The following is a 23,994-nucleotide window of genomic DNA, read 5'->3' on the forward strand; positions in this document are numbered from 1 at the left end:
GAGTTCAGTTTCACATATACATTTCTCTAAACAGATGTATTTCAGTCTTCTGTATAATCCTTCTTCCTGGCTTTTAAATTGTGGAAAAATATACTTCCTTTTGCCAAATCTTCTCCAGTTACTGGAAAGATTTATGAAATAAATAAACATCAGAAGGCACATACTCTAAACACAGATCTTTTTGAGCTACCTTCTCGCCAACTGCATTAATGCTGCAGTCAAGTACAGACAGGCATTTCAGTCTTACATACATTTTCTTGAAAGTAAGAGGCAGATCACACATTATCATACGAAGGCTACCAGGAATCACCGCCATGTGATAACTTAACCTACTGTGGCTGTAATACGTAGCACTCGTCACCATATCATTATGGCGCCTGGCACTGAGAATTTCCACACTAGTGCTAACTTTTCCAGAAAGCAATGTAGAAACAATTTATGCCTGGCACTAGAGTGACATGATGACCACGGCTGCAAGCTACAGGCATGGAGTATTCACACAGTCCAATTAATGAAAGCAGAACTTACTTCTAAGAAAATCTGGGTTGTATCAGAATTTCCTCTACCAGTCTTTGATTCAAATATCAGAAGCTGAGCCCCTACCTCCCTTCTCCCCTCCAATCCCCACATATGCAACAGCTGCATGATTCAGCAGGCACAGCATATGTGAACACAGCATTATCTGGGTGAATACGTGGGCACAGCATTCTCTCTTACCCTAAGGTAGCTTGGTCAACTGTATCATCTTGCCAAATGATACCGGGAATTTTGTTACACTTCAGATGCATCTACGAAGTAAAATGGCCATATGCACTCACCCTAAATATCATAACTTCCAGTAATGCTTCCTTTCACACAAGAGTTAGAAATGTGATCCGGTCCTAAACATCTTTTCTTTAAAAAACCCATACTTTCTTTGGATTCCATCCTTAAGAACATTTCGTTACCTGATTTGTATGTGTAGGCTTCTACTCCTTACTGATTTCCTATGCCTGGCAGCAAACATGCAGCTTATCACTTATTATGCAAGAGTTCATGTTGGAGCTGAGAGGTTCCATGCCAGGAATGGATATTTACAATAATATCTAGCATTGGTGTGGATTTTTTTTTAAATTTTCACCAAGCTAGGTGTTTCAGTTTCCACTAAATAGGCAATGTTAAAGGCTGCAGTGGGGAATGGACAGGGAAGCAGTTTGCCACATGGTTAAAGCAACATGTAGACTGACACTCACAAAAGACACTTGGCTCAGGCACAGATAACTAATGAAGAGTTTCAGCCAATATTCATTCATTCTCATTCATATATATATTTTTTTCTGTATACTAAGAGCTATATATAGGTCTTAGTATTCAGCTAGGAATGAAAGAATTATTCAGTGTTAGACTTATTTCCTTTGGATCTCTTTTTCAACATTACTATAATATGAGAAAAGCATTTCAAAAAAATCATTGTTCCTGCACAGAAAACCAAGTATCTTTTTTCCAACCAAGGTAACTTTCTACACATGAAATGAAATTTCCATAAGACTTATACAGGTTAAAGCTCTAGTCAGCTTAGATGGATTTCCTAACTTTCTGCTTTAGCTTTCATCAGGAATTTTGTTCACAGACAAAATATTTAATCCCCTGTCATTTTGAGCATTTACCTCAAAGACTTCCTCATCAAGAATCCTGGTTCCAAAGACAGTGATGCCATTCGTGTCAACAATTGCTTTGTCACTCCTGTCAAGTGGTTTGGTGGTTTTCTTCTTACAGTCCACAATCATGGTAACAGATTTCTTCTCCACACTAATGGCTACCCGATGCCACCTAGCATAGGAACACAACTTTTTTGTAAAGTACAGTAGATTTTGCTTTTAAAGTATGCTTGCACAGATCATGAATTTTCAAATTAAGAAATAAGAAGTTCTGGTAAAAACAAATTAGCATACTTTCCTCTCACTATAATCTTAATTGATAATTACCACCTTCACAAGTTAGCCCACTTCAGCCTCCAACATTCACACAGCCACCATCTTGAATTGGGGTGGATGACATCATCACAAACTATGCTGTTGAGATGTCCCTGTGTATCCCAATAACTGTACCAAATTTGGTTCAATTCAGTTAAGCAGTTCACAAATTAGCCCACTTGCACCTCAAATGTTCACATATCTGCTAGGGGTGTGCATGGTCTGGTGCACCCCCGGTCTGGCACGGGGGGGACTGTTGCTTTAAGGGGGGGTAGTACTTACCTCCCCCCCCCCCACCGCCGCTCTTCCCCCTCTGGCGCTGTGTCATTTGAAAAATCTTCTTGGGGTGACAGAGTTCCTCTGCCGCCCCTGCCCCCGTCGTTGTTTGTAAAGCCTTCAAAGAGATGAGAGCTAGCGGTGCGCACGTGCCCTGCGCGGTGCGCGCACTCGTCTCTGATGCTGCCGCGCGTGCGCCTCATACATCACGGCGCACGCACCACGCAGGGCGCATGCACGCTGCTAGCGCTCGTCTCTTTGAAGGCTTTACAAACAACAACGGGGGCAGGGGCGGCAGAGGAACTCTGCCGCCCCAAGAAGATTTTTCAAATGACACAGCGCCAGAGGGAGAAGAGCGGCGGCGGGGGGGGAGGTAAGTACTACCCCCCCCTGCTTAAAGCAACAGTCCCCTGCCCATCCGGACCGCCGGACCAGTCCGGCGGTCTTTTGAATTGTGCCGGACCGAACCATGCACACTCCTAATGTCTGCCATCTTGAATTGGGGTGGATGACCTCATTTGCTTAAAATCAGTTCCTACTTGTGCCTCAAATGTTCACACATCGACATTTTGAATCGGGGTGGATAACATCATCACAACCTATGCTGTTGGGGTGTACCTATATGTCCCTACAACTGGTCCAAATTTGGTTTGGACAGTAACTGTCCCAATTCACTCCAGCATAGCATCTGTTCCATTGGCTACTGCTGATGTCTCCTTTGTGGTGGTGGTTATTACTGAGCGCCCTTGGGATCCATTTTTTATACTTTTTGCTATGTAAACTACAGTGAGAACTTTACTGACAAGTGATATCATCATCTTCATCATAAACATCATCATCATCATCAAAAACTGAGTTTATGATGTATTCATATATCTATAGTATATATCCAAAATATGTATTCTGTCACCCAGGCATTTGAAAGAATGAATAGCTTTGTCTACTCATAGATCAGTCATAAGCACAACAAATTATAAAACATTTAGATAGGAAATCTATCACACAATACACCAAAAGTAAATGTTTTATGGTAAGATCTAAAGGGTAGAAATTGTTGGTGGATCTTAACAGCAGCAACACAAAATTTAGAAACCTTATGTGTAATAGAAGATTTCCTGATTGCAAGAAGACGTGTGGTAGCCCAGGCATTTAAAATTCACACTGACTCGTGAAGTAATAATGTGATATGAGCAACTCCACATGATAATAGCTTCTTACTACTGGATGTGGAGCCAGACTATGAAAGACTAGTGTTTTTGACAGCTAGTTTTTATCCTGCTGTTTTTAGTAAAGTATTAACAATGATTGACATCTAGACCTAATTACTCATTAGTAGTCCCATTGAAATTAATGGGAAAAGTTAGTCATAACTAACTTGTCCCATTAATTTCATTGGGACTACTCATAAGTAATTTAGTCTGGCTGTCTGCCAGTATAACTTTCTACTTGTTTAATCCTAATGTTATGTAGCCATTTTGAACACCTCCAGATTGGAGGAGAAAGATGAGATATAAGGGTTTGAAACAAATAAATAAAGATACCTTGCAGGGAAGCATTTTGCTCATTAGTGGTCTTCCACTGAGGGACAGCTGGTAAGCATCAAAGGAAACCCAGAGACTTACAAAACATAGTCTGAAAATGCGTGGTCTGGATCGTCAGTCTGCTGACACTAGTCCTACCCTCACAGAAACACAATGTTAACCTTCATTTTATGTTTCACTTACTTTCCATCAGCAATATTGACTGTTCTGAAGAGGGGATAATCTTCTGGAGCAGGTTTTCCATTTTGATCCTCGAACAGGAAGACAGGTGATCTCCCGACCTCAATACCAATTTGTTGAATGCCTTGTTCATTGTAGACAGATAAAAGAAAAGACTGGATTCCTTTTTTAGGTTTTACTGTAAATAGTATTGAAAAATCTTCAGGAAAGTTTCCACCTGTCAAGAGAAAAATGCAGAATCTCAAATCTTGAGGAGTCAAAATATGAGTTGCAAACACACTCTTTTTTATGAGCGAGAGGATCAACCTTTTTATTTTTATAAATGACAACTGCAGATTCCAAATGTAGAAATATAACTTCCTTAATATGAAGAAATATGCAATATTCAAACAAAATTCAATGTTTTCCAAATTGCAGTAATTCTCAAGTGGACTAGTAGCACTAACAGGATTTAGTAAGACTGGGCTGAATTTCCTGCTACTTCTAACCCCTCAGCAAAGTCTTCATAAAGTCATCACCACTTTATTAGTTCCTTTCTCAAACATTACAACATGATTGCAAGATCATTCACAAAAATGAATTGGTCTTTAAATGTACATTTATCCAACAAGTTTTACTATCATAGAAGTCATCCACACAATCAAAAACTGTGTCCAACCCAGGTTTGGGAGCTGGGTGTACTCCCAGTTTTCGGTTGTGTGGAAGCAAGGTAAGAGGAAAACCTGGATAGAAGCGATTGTGTGGAAGCAGGGTAGGAGGAAAAGCGATCCAGGTTTTTCTCCTACCTTGCTTCCACAAAATAACTTTTATCAGGTCTTCCTCCTACCTTGCTTCCACACAACCGAAAATGGGGAGCACACACAGCTCCCAAATCTGGATTGGGCAGGCATCGCTAAACAACCGGTCACTTGGCAGGAGAGTGCGGGTGTAGGGCAGCTAGAGTCAGGGATCAGTGTTCAGCTGGAGAGCCAGTTCAGGTAAGGGGGGGTTCATGGAACAGCCCTTCCAGAGTCTTGCAGCCTGGAGGCTGGGAATGGCCCCCTACTTGGGGGGTAGCACGACTCACCGGCTCAGAGCCATGCGGCCTGGGTTGGGCAAACCCCCGCCCCACAGCAGGGGGAAGCCTCGCGGTGCGAGGAGGTCAGGACATGGAGCCTGACCGAATCAGAACCCGGCCCTTAGCCCTAGTGTGGGATGTCCTTCACTAGGAATGGCCACCACACAGAGGAGTACCCACACTCTGATTAGTTAGGGACGTCATTGAAAGTTTGGGCATCACTGTAATTTAATAAAGTGGCCCTTATTTACTCCAACTAAGTGTGCCCTGTCTTCATTGGGGCCTGGGGGTGCAATATTGAATTGTTTTATTTTTTAGCTCCTTTATTGTATTTAAAAAAAAATTAATTGATTGATTTTAACTGTTTTATGATGTTTGTGAACCGCCCGAGCTATTTTGTAAGGGCGGTCTAAAAATCGAACAAATAAATAAATAAATAAATAAATAAATAAATAAATATTTTATGCATTGGATATGCTTCTTGTAGTTTGACTTGTAAACCTATTTATAAAGGTGGCAAGTTGAAAGGCATATGTATGAATTATTTCATTCATTCATTCATTCAACATATTTATATACCACCCAAAACTTATGACTCTGGGCATGAATTGCATTTGCTGTGTCAGAAGCAATCAATCCAAAAACTTTTCACCAACCCTATTTCTGCTTTTTCTTCCTGGTTGCAGAAAGGCCTATTTTTAAATTTTAAGTTAATTAAGTTAATTTTAAGTTAATTATCCTTTAAGCAATTCCTTCCCTGGTCTGAATTTTTTTTGTTTATTTCAATAAATATTGTAACAAATGTATTGTGTATCACTCGTGTATTCCAATATTTCATGTATATCTCTTGTATTCCAATACCTCGTGTATTCCAGTATTTCAAAGACACAAATCACATTAAAAATACCAAATACCTACTTGATTGAGATACCTGTTAGGGGCATTAAAGAAAAATATCATTTATATAAAGTCAGTTAGAAGGGGCACTACATTAACATATTTGTTCCCTCAGGAAATTGTGAACACATTGCATACATTTATAACACAGTCTACTACGGAATGTTTTTGTTGTGCAGCTTTAATAGAAACTACAAGCCTGGGTTACATGAGACTATCCCTCACTGAACGATGTCCTTAGTACAGAGATGGTCAAAAATATAGCACTCTGAGATACTGAGCCAATTTGTATGATACAGCCCCTGGCGCACATTATTATGAAGGAGATGTGCCAAGAGCATGCCGATCGGAATGTCTTCTGCAGATGTTCAAACCCCCTCCCGGCACATCCCTTTATCACACGGGGGCTGTTCACCTAAATGGCCTTTATACACAGGCACCAAGTACTTGTTTAAATGGCACCAGGATCACCAAGGAAGTTGGGCTGACCCAGCCAGATAAGGCAGCATGTTGCAAATTGCCTCAAACAGCGACTGGCAATGAGCTGCCTAACTGTAGGCATTCAGTTAAAGCTGCTATGATCATGCTTCTCTCCTATACTTACCTATAGGTTAGTATAGGGTGAAATTAAGAAAGGGAGGAGGAGGGGAGATTTCTACATCCCCTTCAGCCTCATTACTGAGCACATGCCTTTTTATTCCATAGCATCTCCAGAGGCTGCTGTAGAAATGCTGTGGTGGACAGTAGAGATGTGCAAATTGATTCTAGTTAGAGTTGGGGTGATTTGAGTGATTTGAATCAGTCAGTCAGTCTTTATTATGGTCTTTGACCAATATCAGAACATCTAAAACAAATGTAAAATTTAAACATAGCCATATTAATAACATACCTGTACACTGGATCTAACCGTTAGTGAGCAGTGTTGAACTTGTATTGCAGAACAACAGAATTTCACAACTGTGTGTGTGATAGACAGATTCGCATATGTTAACAAATATGTGACATAGAATTCATCCAATCGTTCTGGCAGGTTATGTAAAACAGGACCAATTAGTCTTCGCCTAAGACCTATATAAAAGATGCACTACAGGAGCACATGTGTAACTGACTCAATCTCCTCTGAGTTACAGGGGCAATATCTCTGCTCAATTGGAATTCTGTTAGTATATCAGCTAGTAGTACCGAAGGGAGGGCCCTTGGGAAGGCCCATCTATGTTTAGGGAAGGTGAAGAGGAATAGATAATCTGCTGGGTGAGTTCTCATCCCACCACTGAGCAGACGGAATGACCTAGATGTCCTCAACAGGTCATTCTGAAACTCAATATCCCAGATCCTTCATTTAATAAGCTCTTTGGCCTGACCAATCCTACAGAGAGCATTGCCTCAGGCGAAAGACCATAGGTACGGAGTTTCCTAACACAGTTTAGGGATGTGCAATTCGGATTTTCAGTATTTTGATTCAGATCTGAATCAAAACACCCCCATTTCATTTTGGGGTCCGAATCTGACCCAAGCGAATCACCCCAGATTCTATTCGGATCTGAATTAATTCAAATCCCAATTGATCTGGATACAAAATGCGTCCCAGGGCCAAAAGAGTGGGGTGCGGTGGTAGTGCCTAGTGGGTGGAGGCTACCACCCAAATTGCAAAGGAATTGGGCAAAGGGCTGATTCTTGGTGAATTGTTGAAGTTTTAGTGTCTTTGGGGCAGATTTGGGGCATAAAGTTTGATCTGGGGCAGAAAAGTGGGGTGGGGTGGTAGTACCTAATGGGTGGAGGCTACCACCTAAATTGCAGAGGGATTGGGCAAAGGGCTGATTTTTAAGTGATTTTAGAAGTTTACGCGTCTTTAAGCTTTTTCTCCATAAAGAACAATGGAGGTTTCAGCAGCTCCATAACTCCACTGGGGGGGAGCTGACGTGGCCCAGAGCGAGTGGCAGTGTACTACGGAGAGGGTGCCAGCCACTCCCATGGGTTTCTAACCCATGGGGTACAGGGTTCTGTTGTTTCTGAGGTGTTCTGAGTGATGCTGTGGTGGAGTATGAATCAGTATGATTCTATATTGATATGAAATGTTAAGGAGGCCCTGCATGTGCTGATTCACTCCCACCCCGCATCCCCCGTAGGGATGGCCCTGATTAGCTGGGAGGTCCTCCTCTGTCAGGGAAGAAGCTATTCCCATGGCAGCAGAGGAAGAGGTGTGATTGACTGCTAGCCCAGCCATATCACTCTCTCAATCCTCCCGAATCCGTACTGGCAGTCACACACACACACACACACACACACACACGAGTCTGAGAGCAGGAGGATGTACTTTCCTGGACCTTCCTTTTCCTGGGTCCACCTTCTCTATGTTTCCTGGACCTTCTCAGCCCCAGATCAAGGGAGGTGGTGGTGCCCCCAGAATGAACCAGCAGCCCCAGTAGTACCACCACCCCCAAAACGCTCCCAGACAGAGCACAGCTTGATGTGGCTGTGAGAGCAGCACTTTGAGCTCCACCATGGTGACCCACACCACACCAGTAGATGCACACTGGGTGGCACACTGCATTTCAGCCAACCCTCACAGTGCACTGGTGAGGGCAGGAGAGTGAGGGGACATCTGCTGGTGGCATGGCCAGCCCCTCCCATGCAGCAAAGCATACATGGGCTGTGCTGCATATGGAGGTGCTGAACATTAACCACACAAGTGAGCTGTCAGCGGCCATATATTTTGAGGTGAAGAAGTTGCTGTTCAGGCAGCCAAACATTCACTGAGACTTCATGGTCACCAACAATGCTGCCAACATAACTAGGGCAGCCGAGCAGGCTCAGTTTGTGTCCATTCGTTGTGTGGCACACACTCTGAACCCAGTCGTGCAGGATGTATTGGCCCTTCTGGGCCTGCGGCCAGGCGAGACATCCCCACTGCAGGTGCTGGGTGCAGAGGAAAAGCAAGGTTGGAGTGGGCCCAGAGACGAGATTTTAAAATGCCCCCCCCCAAAGTCCAGGGCCTCTGCACACCCCAGGCCCCCAAGGATTTAAGTCTGATATTTCAAAATAAGTATGCTGCCTGGAAATACATTTCACTGAATACCCACAAACACACTTCACAATATATAGTGATATACATTGAGTACTATATATTTTTGCTACTTTTAATGCCTAGAACACACCAGAAACACTAATTATTAAACTGGATCCCTCGCTGCAGATTAGCAAAGGAGACTGTCAACCATGCAGTGTGAGCCTATGTCTGTTTTTTCAGAATTCTGAACAAATTCAGTCAAGTTCGATTCCAGGAGGTTTTTCACACGAGGCTTTTAAAGCGCTTTAACACACATCTCCTCTGGAATGGAGGTGCTGCATTCACATGTTGGCCAGATTTACCCTGAAGTCCCTGCGAGTTATGGGGGAGCAGTTCACACACAAGAAAAATAAAATAAAATAAAATAAAAGCACCACACATGCTTCACAGTTCTCACTCAGACCTTCTGGGTTGCAAAACAACTTGAACATAAATGCATTTATAAATGAATGAATGAATGAATAAATAAATAAAATAAATATAATATTGTTTGTTCCAGAAGTTTTTGTAATTTTCTGCCATGAAACAAGCCACTTATAGGACTTTTTAGATAGTTTTTTAAGCCAGCAAATTTTCCAATCTGTTTTAAATTAAATATTCAGAGACTTCTCAGTCTCCCCCCGCCGATATCAAAGCCCTATGGCAAGCAGATCCCTATATATCCCAGGTGGCGGGGGGAGGTAACCACAAAAAGGAGTTCACATTCTACCTGGGAATGCTGGGCTGTGCAGCAGAGGGTCTGCTGCAGAGAACTGTAGGGGCCACTCTGCCTGCCTGCCTCAGATCCTTCCTTGCTTGCTTGGGGCCTGCAGGCCTACTCGAGTTCAGGCTTCACTGAGGCCTACACGGAGGCCTCCCTGGAAGCCCCACCCACCCGCCAATCAGCTGAGAGGTGGGGAGAAAAGGAGCTCTTTGCAGGCAGCTTGCCTGCTGCTTAGATTGCTGGCCAGGGAGGACAAGCAGGAGAGAGGGCAAACAGGGCAAGTGGCTGAGGGGCCTTGGGGCTGGGCAGGGCACAATGGGGAATCATGTGAGGTGTCTCTGGGGGGGCCCTCCAGGCAGTGGGGCCCCCAGACTACTGTCTCCCCTTGCCTAATGATAATTCTACCCATGGCTGGGTGCTATCCTGCTGCTGCCACAGCTATTTTGTGCCTTGTGTGTGTGTGAGAGAGAGAGCAACTTGTGCCAATGATGTTACTGCAGTGCAGGCACTGTGCCTGGCAGTGGATTCTGGGTCAGTGATTCATTTTTGGGCAAGCTGTGCTTGAAAAAAATGTGTGTTCTGTGTCAGGGAGGGCGGATTTCCTTTTACTGTGTGCTTCTATTCTGCAGTGTTAAATTTGCAGGGCAGGAACGCAAAATGCATTGCAAGTTATAAAGCAAAACTTGTCTTGTGCACTTTGTGAGTGCGATTTGTTTCAGCCTTAGGAAACAAAAGGGAACTCACAACACCCCATTGTTCCCCATGGGTAGGTCCTCGGGACACCAAAGTGTGTTGGGTGGTATGGCATGATGGGTACTACCTACCACCCAACCCACAAAATAAACAGGCAAATGAGTGATTTTTTTAAAGCCTTTCCCAAAAAGCTCCAAGCCTTTCCCCAAAAAACTCTTTGGATTTGGGGGGGAAAGGTTAAAAAAAGTAATAATTGACTGCTTGCCCATTCCTTTGTGGGCTAGGTGGTAGATAGCACCAATCATGTCTTACCCAACCCACTTTGGTGTCCCTAGGACCTACCCATGGGGACAATCGGATGATTTGAATTCCCCATTGTTCCCTATGGCTGAATCACTCAAGCTGATTCATCTAAACAGCCAGCAAAGGCCACTGTTGATTCAAGTATTTTTTGCTATTCAATTCAAGCTCAAATCAAATCACAAAATATGATTCATACAAATCTCTGGTGGAGAAGGCAGGGCATTTTTGCAAAACAGCCAAGACATATACACAGGGAGCCTAATATGTTAAATTTTAAAGTTATTTAAATGTACTAAGTATTAATAAAATACAATTTAACCTTGAAGGTTTAGAAATACAGGGTCAGTGCTTGACAAATATTCCTGTGCCTTTGGCCAGAATATTGGCAGGAGGGAACCAGTTTCCTATGGAGTGAGCCATTGCTAAGAATCTGCCTCCAAGAATGTATATCTCCACAATTAAAAGGATGGTAGACTTACTTTTTTAAAAAATGCAAGCTGAGGATTCAGGCAGGAGACCTGGAATATCCATGAAGGGAAGAGAGGCAGGACCCCACAGCCTCCCCCTTGTGACTAGGCCCTGTTTGCTAAGTGACACACCTGGAGACCAGCTTACTACAGTAAGTGACAGAGGAAACAGATGACAGGATCATGAACTGAATGTATGGGAAGAACTGTGGACCAGACGTAACTTCTTTTTATCCCATTTTTAACTGGAGAGCTATAGGGTACGGGCCAGTCTCCAGGATAAGGGATGATAATCCTTATTTTAGTTTATGCATCTTTGGACATCCCTGTCATGGAAAAGCGGCTTCTAACACCGAATAATAAGATAAATCCTCTCTCCTGTCGCTTCCCCCACCCCCTCTGCTCTATAGCACACCTGGAGCCCTGCTTGTTACACTAGGCAGGTGAAGGGGTGGATGGAAAGATTAGCAAAAAAAAAAAAAAGTAGGTGGTAGAAGTTGGGCATGCCTTGCCTCAGAATTCAGCAAGAGATTTAAAGGATAAGGTGAATTCTCCGAGTTGCAACCTGGCAATCCTGGTCAGTGCCAAAACAGGAAGCAGGCATGCATCACATTTTCCCACAGCCCCTGGACCTGCCCTTGCTATGGTGCTGCCATAGCAAGGATTCCACCCACTCAGAATCCTCCACAGGCCCCCAGTTCTAGCCCCTGTAAGAAAAGATGTTCATGCAGACACAGGCTGCCTAAACAGGTATAGTGTAAACCCAAAATCTAAAACAAATCTGTTTTAGATTTTGTATTAATATGAGATTTTAGATTTAGATTTTAGTATGAATATATAAAACAGTAACCAAAGCAATGGGTTTTAGAAATAACATGAAATGTTAAGAAATTTCAAGCGGCATACTCAGCATACTCAAATGTGCTGCTGTCAGTGTATTGCCTCTTGAAATTTCTTAACATTTCATGTTATTTCTAAAACCAAGTGTTTTGGTTACCATTTTATATTAATACTTGTGGCTGCATTTATAATGTATGAAGATAAAATGTTAGCTCTACAGTATTTATTTATATGGCAGAAGATTTTTAATTCAATTTTAAGATGGATTTAGGGCGTGCAACAGCCTTGGTTGGCCTGGTGGATGACCTCTACCAAGGAATCGACAGTGTGACTCTGTTGGTTCTTTTGGATCTCTTGGCGGCTGGAGCTTGGTGAAAGTTGCTCCTCAAAACAGGAGCTATTATATGGCATCCCTCAGGGCTCCATTCTGTCACAAGGCTTTTTAATATCTACATGAAACCTCTGGGTGAAGTCATCAGGCAGTTTGGTGCTGGGCGTTACCAGTATGCTGGTGATACCCAAATCTACTTCTCCTTTTCATCTTGATCATCAGAAAATCGCACTCATTCTCTAAATGTCTCCCTACAGGAAGTAATGGACTGGATGAGGGATAACAAATTGAAGCTGAATCCAAGCAAGACAGAGGTGCTCATAGTATGGGCTCCGAATCTGAGTTAGATCTTCCTGTGCTGGATGGGGTTAAACTCCCAGAAGGAGCAGGTGTGCAGTTTGGGAATACTCCTGGACCCAGGCCTCACCCCGATATCCCAGGTGGAGGCCACAGCCAGGAGTGCTTTCTAACAGCTTTGGCTGATTCAGCAGCTGCACCCATTCCTTGAAAAGGACTACCTCTAAACACTGGTGAATCAGCTAGTAACCTCCTGGCTTGACTATTGCAATGCGCTCTATGTGGGACTACCTTTGTATGTAGTTCCGAAACTTCAGTTAGTTCAAAATGCGGCAGCCAGATTGGTCTCTGGGGTAACCTGGAGAGACCATTTTTTGCCTGTTTTGAAACAGTTGCACTGGCTGCTGATATGTATCCAGGCAAAATACAAAGTGCTGGTTATTACCTTTAAAGCCCTGAATGGCTTAGGTCTGAGTTATCTTAGAGAGCACCTTCTTCTGCATGATCCCCACCACACGTTAAGGTCACGTGAGGAGGTCCATCTCCAGTTACCACCGGTTCGTCTGGTGGTAACTCAGAGGCAGGCCTTCTCTGTAGCTGCTCCTGGGCTGTGGAATACACTCCCAGCAGAAATCTGTAATTTGAGTCCATTATTGGCCTTCAGGAGAGCCCTTAAAACCTATCTGTTTGGCCTGGCCTTCCAGGGTTTTTAAACTGCTGTAAATGTTAGGCCTGCTTCTCCAGGGTTTTTAACTGTTTAAATGTTTTAACTGTTAATTGGTTTTACGCTGTTTTTAGTTTTGATTTTAATTGTTTTTATTTTGGTGTAAACAGCCCTGAGCCATTGTTTCAAAGGGTGGTCGAATAAAATAAATAAATAATAAATTAATTTTATGCTGTCTGTTGAGATGAAAAGCACTCATATCTCTGCATGCTGTAAAAGGTAAAGCTTTATTTCCTATATACTTTACACCAACCACATATTAAGTACTGGAAGTAAGAATACCCTCACTGGAAGACACAAGAAAGGATCAGCAAATGTATGCAAAATATTTCAATCTCAGCTTTAATTACACTACACATCGTACCCTTTGGAAAGAATAATTTACACAAATTACTGAAAAAGGAAAATAAAGAGCAGACCTGGATGAAGAGAGTCAGAGAGGGACAGTGAGCTTCAGACTTGAAAGGAACCGAACACCTGCTTTGTCTGAACTGTTAATCTAATCTAAAAGATATGCTTAGAATGCTTAAGGCAGGTGGCACTAATTCATCTAGTCTGGGCATGTGCTTTCAGTCAGGTAGAATAAACTGCAGAATCTCTGTGGAAGGTCATGGACAGCAGTTTTGCATTTTTCCTCCAAACTGTAAAGGTGGCCCTTGTAGTTCATGGGGATTCCGTTCTCACCTACAGGAACAAATAACAAAACCTTAACTCTATGGGAGTTGGGGGTTTAGGTCCCTAACGAGGGGGGAGTGCCTAAAATGGGGGAAGTGGGGAGAAATAAGACTAGAATGGCATAGTAACTTGCTCTCCGGGGCTGCAGGACTCAAGAAACGACACCCGCCAAAAAAATCTCCAAATAAGTTGCATTTTCAGCAAAATAAATGTTTGTTTTTAAGAAAGAGCCCTCAAAAAAGCACTGTACTCTATAATGGTGGCCAGAAGTCATTTCTGGCCACTCTGCAACTGCAAATAGGCTAATTTTAACCTATTTTCACACGGTTAAAGAAACTGGGTCTCTAGGACCCATCTGTGGATATGCGAAACCACAACTGCCGAAACTGCAGGTGACGAGGGCCTCCTGCATTATCTTTACAAAGAAATTATCTTCTCATATGCTTAGCACAGGAGAGAAGCTAAAAATCAAATTGTCTTCGGAAAGATAACAACAGTGGCTGACAGCCTGATTAACACCACCAGTGCAGCAGAATTGCATTCTGGGTTGAAGTGGTGAATGGGGGAAAAACAATGTCTCCTTCCTTTCACAGCTTCCTGTGGCACCCAAAAATGAGGCTCAGGGACATCTTTTCAGATGTTGCCAGCAGCTGAAGAAGGAAGGAGAGATAGTTCCCCCACCCCGTGCACTGCTGCACCAGTGCTTCGTTAGTTAGGATGTCAGCCAGTAGTTCAACCTAAAAAAAAAATTCAGAAATATGAGGCCTTTTTGCCATCTAACTACTGAAGGTGGAACTTTTCAATTCTTATGTTAATTCTTAAGTTAAATATAAAATTTTACCTCCACATTTGAAATGTGAATGCTTATTGGCACACCAGTCGCTTGGATTGTCGCAGGCATCAAGCTAAGCTCCTGCCCTTGGAAGGGGGCACCTTCTTGCCTAGCTTGAGGTTGGATGGAGTCAAGGAGGTGGCGGCTGCCTGGCCTCTACTGTGCCACTGCCCAAAGGTGCTAAGCAGCACCTGGCCAGACAGACCGGGAAGATTTTCTCTTTGACGAGATCCTGGGCCATAGTGGGCCTGAGCAAGGGAGAGAATTTTCCTGGCCTTCTCTCCCTTCTACTCTGCACTACAGGCTTAACTCCTCTATTATGCTTTCTTTACAAAAGAACATAAGAACAGCGCTGCTGGATCAGGCCCAAGGCCCATCTAGTCCAGCATCCTGTTTCGCACAGTGGCCCACCAGATGCTGCTGGAAGCCACAGGCAGGAGTTGAGGGCATGCTCTCTCTCCTGCTGTTACTCCCCTGAAACTGGTACTCAAAGGCATCCTGCCTTTGCAATGACCTTGTCAGCTGCCAGGAACTTTTACAGATGGCGAATTTACCACAACTTTACTTTGAGAGGGTGTGTGTGTGTTCACATATCAGCCAGATTTACCGCGAAGTCTGTATGAGATTTCAGAGAGCACATCACATACGATTCAGGGTTTCCCCTCCCTATTGGAACCTAGCCCAATGTATGTCCAGGGGGGAAAAAATCTTCTTTTTTGCATCAGTGTATCCGTTATACTCCAAACTCGCAGTAAACCTCACAGTAAACCCGTGGTAAAGCCTACTGTCGGAAAAGCCTCCAGTTGAGAGAGCCAGGAAAGAATTTTCCCGGCTGGGATTCAGGTTTTCACTTTCATCACAGCAAATAACTAACTGTTCCTTAGCACTGTTTTACTCCATTTTGTCACAGCTGGTTCTGGTGCCAGCATGATGAGCAGGGATCATAATTCAAGGGGCAGGCAGAATCTAGTTTCCACATGGCATTCCAGGGAGAACCATAAGAGGCGTTGGAAGGGTTGGAGTTTGCGGGCCAGCCTACTTTGGAGGGCAGGAGGCAAGTTGAATCTCCAGCTTTCCACATCAGGAATCCTCATGGACTGTGTGGTTACCCAGCATGTTTAGTTTATCTCATGGCACATAGTAAGCTGCTTGGGCAGATGTCTCTGTGCGGCCCAGTGCAGCATTTATCCAGTGGCTGTTGCTGGTGTCCATCTTATATTTCTTTAAGACTGTGAGCTTTTGGGGGACAGGAAACCATCTTATGCCATACTTGGGTGAGCAGCAAGGCTGGAGAGGGTCTTGGGACAAAAAGGAAAGATAGGCTCCTCCTTCTGTTACCCAGCTAGTCCTTTCCTCCCAAAGGGACTGGGAGACAATTGTGCCCACTTGTTCAACTGCAACCAGAGCCACACCCTTACCAATACTGCAGATGAGGGAGGCTGAGGCTGAAAGATAGTGGCCTAACATAGGCCACTTCATTTGCTGTCTTGATTATGTTTTATATAGAAAGATGGAGTAGAAATGACATAAATACATTTGAATCTGGGAATTCATAGTTTGCAAGTTTAGTTGCTACACTACATCAGCATGCATACTTTGTGGGAAGGGACCACATCCATGTAATCAAAATAAAACTTATTGTTAAATAAGTTTAACAATAAAACTTTAAGTTTAACAATAAAACAAAATAAAACTTATTGTTAAATCAAAATAAAACTTAATGAGCCCCTGGTGGCACAGTGGTAAAACTGCCGCCCTGTAACCAGAAGGTTACAAGTTCGATCCTGACCAGGGGCTCAAGGTTGACTCAGCCTTCCATCCTTCCGAGGTCAGTAAAATGAGTACCCAGAATGTTGGGGGCAATATGCTAAAATCATTGTAAACCGCTTAGAGAGCTCCGGCTATAGAGCGGTATATAAATGTAAGTGCTATTGCTATTGCTATTGCTATTGTGTAGAATTACAATTTTACACATTCACCTTATATTTATTCTTAAAATTCTAGTCTGCCTTGCCATTAAAGCACAACATCAAAGACAGAGTTTTAAAAAACTATGCAGGAAACACTAGCAATGCAAGCTAATGTAATAAAAATATCTTTTAAAAGATATCCATGCCTAAAATAGTAAATGCTATATCAATATCCTGGGGCAAGTTTTTCCTGTTACAATGCCCATGAACTACAATCCCCTTACAAAGCTCACAAGCTTTTTCTAGTATATTAGGCATATATGTTTGGCCCGTGAGTGGTATATAATTTATTTATGGTTTTTTAAATATAAACATACATTTAAATCTTGCTCTTTCTCTAAGGAACCCAGAGCAATGTACTTGCTTATGTTTATCCCACAACAACCCTGTGAGATAGGTTAGGGTCCAGAAGTATCCAGTGCGTTTCATGGCTGAATGAGGATTTGAACTCAAGTCTTCCCAGTCCTAGTCCAACACTCTTAATCACAACACTGTTCTATGCTACCATGCTGGCATTATGCAGGTTCCATAACAAGAGGTATTGTTCTATTGGCACAGCAGTCATTTTACATACTACGAGCCCCGGTCTGCTTATGTAGTAGTATGCAGATTGTTTATTCATTTCAGGCCATTGTATGCCATCTTTCAAAGGTAGCTCACATAAAATAAATGATATAAAATCACATGCTCAAATAAAAACAAGAAAATCAGCTCCTGCAGTAACAACACCTCTTCAACCAAAGGCTCTCTGGAATAAATTGATTTTGTACTCTTTCCAGAAAGCAGAAAGAGAGAAATAACCTTGACCGAAAAACTTAGGATCACTGCACTAAAAGACGTACTGCCTATAGGTGATGATCTCGCTTTGTGTCATGAAGAGATTCAGAGCAGGGCCTGACCTGCAGATGATGCAGGGTCTTACACCAGAGTAATGGGCATTTTTACTTTTTGGTCTATTCCACACGACTAGGTGAGCATCAAGCAGCTGCCTCTTTAGAAGTTGAATCAGCATGCATATGTATTTTAAATGTTTGCTTATTCAATACAGAAATTCGACTTCCAAGGTCTTTCTTGTCCTCATTCCCTTAGGGGTTGACGCTGCTTTGATGTCAGCACTGCCTGTGTGTGTGTGCCTGCTTCCTTGCACCCTGTTCATCCTGTGTGTTTGAAAATACCGCAAACCCACAAGGTACACATGAAGCTGAAGAGTCAGATCATCATGGGTCAGTCTAGCCTAATATTTAATCAACATGATAAAACAATGTAACACGAAGACAATAGACTTGTCTACCCTGATTGGTAGAATCCTAGGCAGAGGGCCTTTCCCAGTCTGATTTCCAAGGGTCTTTTAAGCTGGAAATGCTAAGGATTTAAGCTGGGACCTTCCGCATGCAAAGGATGTGCATGACTGCTGAGCTATGGCGCCCTTTCCCAGGACATGTAAATCTCTAGTACTCTTTCATTCAAAGAAAGTTCACCAAGCCAAGCTGCCCTTGTACTTCATAGTCCTCAGCGTACTGAAGAACACGAACACCCTTTTGTGTATAATTCCCACAAAAGGAATACAGCCGTGTGACAATTTGCCCTTGCCAACCATGAAGGATGTGGCTAAAGCTAGAAGTCAATTGGGCCCTGATATTAATTTCCCCATTTGATGAAAACACTGCAACAGATGTCTCCCCATACTTACAGTGAGGGGATACTATCTCAGCCCACAAGTTAAGGCCCTCCATTCCCTGTCCACATGGTTGAAGCATAGTCAAGGCCTTGGCTCAAATTAATCACCTCAGTTCTGGATAACTTTCCAGGCCACACAGACGATTTTTATTTAAATTTTATGCTTTCTAATTTTAATTTGAAGATACTGCATACTGTGGCCAGGTACTGTTACATTGTACGTAAAACGTGTACCAAATCGCTGGGATTTTAGTTTTAAAATGAAGCTGTATTTTATTATGTGCTGGTCTAGGACCAAAACAAAGTTCTTCTTTTTCTAGTCAAGGCCTTAAAATTCAAAGACTTTGAGAGTGTGGTCTGCATCTGATGTGGCAGACAGATTATCTGTTGCCATTTGTAGCTATAGTTGGGTATCTAAAGAATGAACTGATGCTGCATTTTTTTTTCATTTCCTGTTTTAACAGTTGCATGTAGCCATAAAAAGAATGGAAAAATAAATGGCTAAAAGAGTGAGGCCAGCAACAACAGACTGAATATCACATCATAATATAGAGTTGCACACCATTAGGTATTTCATCCGCCCATTCGGTATTTGGGGTCTGGGTTCTCCATAAAGTATTTTGCTGAATAAACCAGATGGTTTGAGCCAGAAGAGCCAGTGTCTGTACATACACAACAAGGAACTGGTAGCTATTGACACTTTGTGAAGAGTTTGTGTGCATTTGTGCTTTTAAAAACACAAACATAAAATCTATAGCAAAGAGTATGCAGATGATATACTGAAAATTGCCAGTTATAAAACCTAACAGAGGAATGTCTTAGTGGGGGGAGGAGTGAAATAACAGAATGCCAGATGCACTGAAAGCTGCCCAGATAGATAAGAGGACAATTATTCTGGCAGGGCAACTTTTTCCAAAGACAGTACTGAAATATATATCAAATGTCTTGTTAAATTGTGCCAACAGAAACCTGGAAATGCCAATACTTTAAATATGCAAGGCCACATTTCATTTAGCTTTTGTCTGAGAGTCAGTTCACATGTTCAGGTTCATCACTTCTTGACTGCAAGGCAGCTTATGCAGCCACAAGGCAGATTTTCAAATCAGTGTACTCATCACATTGAGATATTTACAGTGTTATATAACCAAGGGTTGTACATGCATGAGTGAACCAGCCCATATCCATTAAGAACCAGGGACAAGTTAAATATTTTTAAAACACGTTCGGTGGGACATTGGGATCAGAGAGCTGACAGAACCAGACTTGAGTACCCTGACCTTGTTCAAGGCCTGCATTGCTACTTAGTTAGAATATGCTGCACCCCCTGCCATTCCCAGCCTAAAAGTAATCAATGACGGTCACACCTCATCCTGTCTAGTTGGGAGGGGGAAATCCAAGGTAAAATTGGCCAGAATGCTGATGGTAATAAGCTGTTGGGTTTAAGTTGCTATTTTATTTTTGTACTGCATTAATATACAGTAGATTATCTGTATTTTGAGGGACTGGGTTAGACAGCCTCTAAATCTTTCAACACGGTTTTTCTGTGATAAATGAACACAATGATAGTCCATCAAAGTGCCTTCTCCCTTTAACAACATAGCTAGAAATGGTGCCATACTACTAGCCTGGACACCATTTTGAAGTATGTGATACAATTACAATGCCATACAAGTACAATGCTGCCTTCCAAGAGCTCTTCTGCAGTATCCTTCCCTTTATTTCCTAACAGGGTTTGCACAGGAGGATTTCCTGGGGGATTCTGCCCTAGTTTTGCAGCGAATGAGAGGACGGACATCCTGATAATTTTCCCTTTGAATTTTCCCTTTTCCCCCAATACTCTTACTTTTATAATGGTTCACTGAAAGCCACGCTGCTCATGCCCTCACACAATTGCCTTTGTGGTGAGCAGCACGGCAATCTGAAGCCCGGGGTAATGAAGCATCCAACATCCAGGAATCCCAAAATGCACTGTGAAATATGGAGATCCCTGAGTTTGGTCACTCCTTCCCTCAGCCTCTATGATCGCAATGACTGCTGGCAGCCAGTGTGCCACACAACTGGGTGGTAGGGTAGGAGGGAGCACTCATACTCTCGTACTTCACTTTTAGCCTGGGTACAAAAGCTGGTCTACCCAGTCAAGGAGTGCTGGAATTGGGATCAATCCCAGGAGTTCCCACAAGCAGCTCTACCTGGGTAAGGATGTGCTAGCCAGAGTAGAGCTTGTTGTGAGAACAACCTCATTATTTTGTATATTTGTGTCTCACATTATTATTTTTTTTAAAGGGTAGGAGCCAAACCTCTAATAAATACTGAAGCTCTTCTCACAATCTGCGAGAAGAGCTTCTGTCGGGTATGTGGAGGGAGCGGGCTTACCCTGCTCTCCCTACAAATGATCAAAGAGCAGCCCTGGGACAGCCGAATCGACCGCCCACGTGACTGCCAGCTCCGTCATGGAGCTGGCAGGGGCTGCGGGGATCAGCAGCCATGTGGCCCCCGGAAGTCCCAGGATGCTCCACACAAGTGCACGGGGCATCCTGGAGAGACCACCGAGCCTGGGAGACTGGCTAGAACCTCCCAGTTGGGGGTCTGCGGAGGTCTGCAGCCTCCCAGTTGGGTGCCATGGCGACACACAAGCAAAACAATGAGGATAATGGAGTACTTGCTCTGTTAACCTCATTTAAGGGGAGGGGAATTAGGCAGGCTAGCCGCCTTGGAACCACCGGGCTTGCCTGCAAGCCCGGTGGTTCCCATGATCACTGGGAAGCAGGCTAAGCTCCCTCCCTATTTCATTATTCTCTATTGTTATATATGGATGTATTATGTTATTGTGGTCAAAACCAGCATCCCAGACCTCAGTCAGCTATTATTTCACCTAGAGATTTTCTTTTTGGTCCTCCATCTTCTTCCAACAAATATCCTGGCTGCCATAAGCATGTTCTACACTAAGGTAAGATTTTTTGTTTTTGGTTAAAACTACAATAAATTACTTCTGGTAACTGAAGAAGTAAACTACTAACTTTAAAAGGTTTCTGCTATGTCCACAAATTGCTTAGTGCTCAGTTCCTTAAAGCCTTCATATCCTCCCACTCTGTTCAAGGAGAGTGCTATGAATTTTAACGAAGGTGCCTTGCCCTCCGACAACCGAATAGCATCTCCTCCTCCACCTGCATGCCCCAGAGAGGAGGGAAAAGCTCAAGAGGCCAATTGAGGCATAAATGTGAGTTCCTAGCTTCCTTCCAATGTAAGAAATCCTGCAGATGTAACATAGTGGGGAAAGCAAGCAAGTTAGAGCCAAAGGCTATTTTAATTTAGGTAACTGCCAACAAACAGCATAATGAGCGTATTTACTTTGGCATTCCAAACAAAAAAGAAAAAGAGCAATTACCACGTAGCTGCCAAACTTACTAACTATACTACAGTGTCATTCAAAAAACGAAGTGCAAGTTAACACAAGACTTATTTCCCCTCAAGGGAATGTCTGCACTCTCAGGCCTAGCTTTGGCAGAGGGTGCTCATTCTTTGCTAACAGCTTCTAAAAGGCAATGGTCCAATGACCATTCAAGGGTTTTCAATTGCAAGGTCACTGTGATTTAAGGCTGAGTGACAGCTCCATTCTACCAACAGTTTTTATTTGTCTAAGTGACCCTTTTTCACTCTCTGGCTAAAGTATTGGGCGGCAGGAAAACACTGATAAAGCAACAGGACTCTTAATACTGTTCAGGAGCAACTCTGAAGAGGAGCCAGGTTTGTAGCAGCAAATGTCATGGTTCCTGGAAGACTAAGAGCCCATTTTCTCACAGTGCTGGCCTATTTCTGTTGCTTAAACAGACTGCAAGTGCTGGTTTCTCAAGAGGAGGTGGCTGTATGACAGCCAACAGTGCATGAAGCATTGTTTTCACACTGGAAGCAATCTTGTGCACAGTAAGGTTGCTTAAACTCCATGAAAACTAATGGGTCTGCCACTGCCCCTGGCCCTTCTCTTAACAGGAGGAGTAGTTTGTCTACGGCATCAAGCTGGAGCTCCCCTGAAGCCCAGCTCAACTCAGGGCAAGCTCCCATTCTCCTGTCATATTGAGCCTGAGAGAGTTCTGGAAACACTGCTTTGCAGTTGACACCACAAAGTGGCAGCCAAGAAAAAGGAAAAGGGGACCATGTATACTGTGACAGAGCAAGAGCAGCTAAGTAGGATGGAGAGCTTGGTCTCTATGCCATGCCAATCTTTCTAGTACTTTTGTACTAGAAGCTGCCACTGCTTATTTTTTCTTTGAGGTCATTTGCACAATCAAAAACTGTGTTCTACCAGGTTTGGGAGCTGTGTGTGCTCCCAATTTTCAGTTGTGTGGAAGCAAGGTAATTGGAAAACCTGGGTAGAAGTTATTATGTGGAAGCAAGGTAAGAGAAGAAACTACCCAAGATTTCCTCCTATCTTGCTTCCACACAATCACTTCTACCTAGGTTTTCATCTTAACTTGCTTCCACACAACCAAAAACTGGAAGCACAAACAGCTCCCAAACCCGGGTAGAACACAATCTCCGATTGTGTGAATGACCTCTATACATCTTTTCTGAAATTCAAACTAGAACTTCTGTCTGGCTTTAACCAGACTTTGGACAACCAAGTCAAGCAATCACAAACCTATAGATAAAATATTAATGTGAATAGATTTCAAAAGATATGCCTCCACCAAACCTCCCCAAAAGCTTCTTCAGCAGCACTCATCTCAATTCATATATAAGGCATTACATGATCCCTGTTATTTTCATTGGTATGGCAGCGATAAATCACTGTGAATCATTTGTTCATGTCACAGGAAATGTATAAAATTCATTCTAGAATAGTGTTGTAAATGTCCAAAAATTCGGCAATACCCAGGGAATGTTGACAGTAATCTCAGAGGGAACATACACCAGTTTTGTAAATCTTTGCAAAAAGTTGACTGGGATGTCAATTTTCACATGTAAATGCTGATATTCACTAAATTTCATCCTATCATCCTTAATATATACACAGCCAAATAATACTAGTGTGGTTCAAGTATCCACTCAATCCTTGTGGATGAAGGAACTTTTTAACAAGGACCTTTAAATGACAACACAAGAGCACATACCAGCAGTTCAGGATATAGCTAGAACTGAAATTAATAATTCAATAAGACTTATTGAAATCAATAATTCAAATGAATACTGTAGTGCAAAAATTGTTCATTTTGATAAAGCAGGTCTGAGCATTTCCTTTAACAAATGTATGAGTTCTCATAGTCTTGGACTCGGAGAGCCAAATATTGTCACCTCAGTGATGTCTGAGACACATCACTTAATTCATTCAGGAACCTTGATCTAGTTTAAATGGCTTCAATAACTCAAACACATAATGCTTTATTATTATTGTTAGTGTTGGATTGTTTCTAAGGGTACTTGGTTAATAAATTTATGTTACTAAAATTATTAAAGAGAATAATAATTTGCTTCAATAACTTTAATAACAAAAATTAAAGCCCGATCCTGGTGGCTA

The 23,994-nt window shown here is 42.8% G+C and overlaps 1 protein-coding gene across 4 annotated transcripts in view; it reads right to left on the reverse strand.

Annotated features, from left to right (window-relative positions):
* The window catches only part of COL11A1 (collagen type XI alpha 1 chain), a 382,842-nt gene that overhangs the window by 314,848 nt on the left and 44,000 nt on the right, over window positions 1-23,994 (reverse strand). For 3 of the 4 annotated variants that reach the window (XR_008306906.1, XM_053249173.1, XM_053249172.1), the window contains exons 3-4: window positions 3,953-4,166; window positions 1,647-1,809 (exon numbers count right to left, since the gene is read on the reverse strand). Coding sequence is in view for 3 of the 4 variants with exons in the window: in XM_053249173.1 (XP_053105148.1) it covers window positions 1,647-1,809; window positions 3,953-4,166 (377 nt within the window). In the remaining variant the exon portion in view is untranslated. Of the gene's footprint in view, window positions 1-1,646; window positions 1,810-3,952; window positions 4,167-9,679; window positions 9,799-23,994 lie in introns of those variants that run through there. The other variant, XM_053249174.1, reaches the window with a different exon arrangement.

Source organism: Hemicordylus capensis, chromosome 4, assembly GCF_027244095.1.
Source record: "Hemicordylus capensis ecotype Gifberg chromosome 4, rHemCap1.1.pri, whole genome shotgun sequence".
Classification (NCBI taxonomy): Eukaryota; Metazoa; Chordata; class Lepidosauria; order Squamata; family Cordylidae; genus Hemicordylus; species Hemicordylus capensis.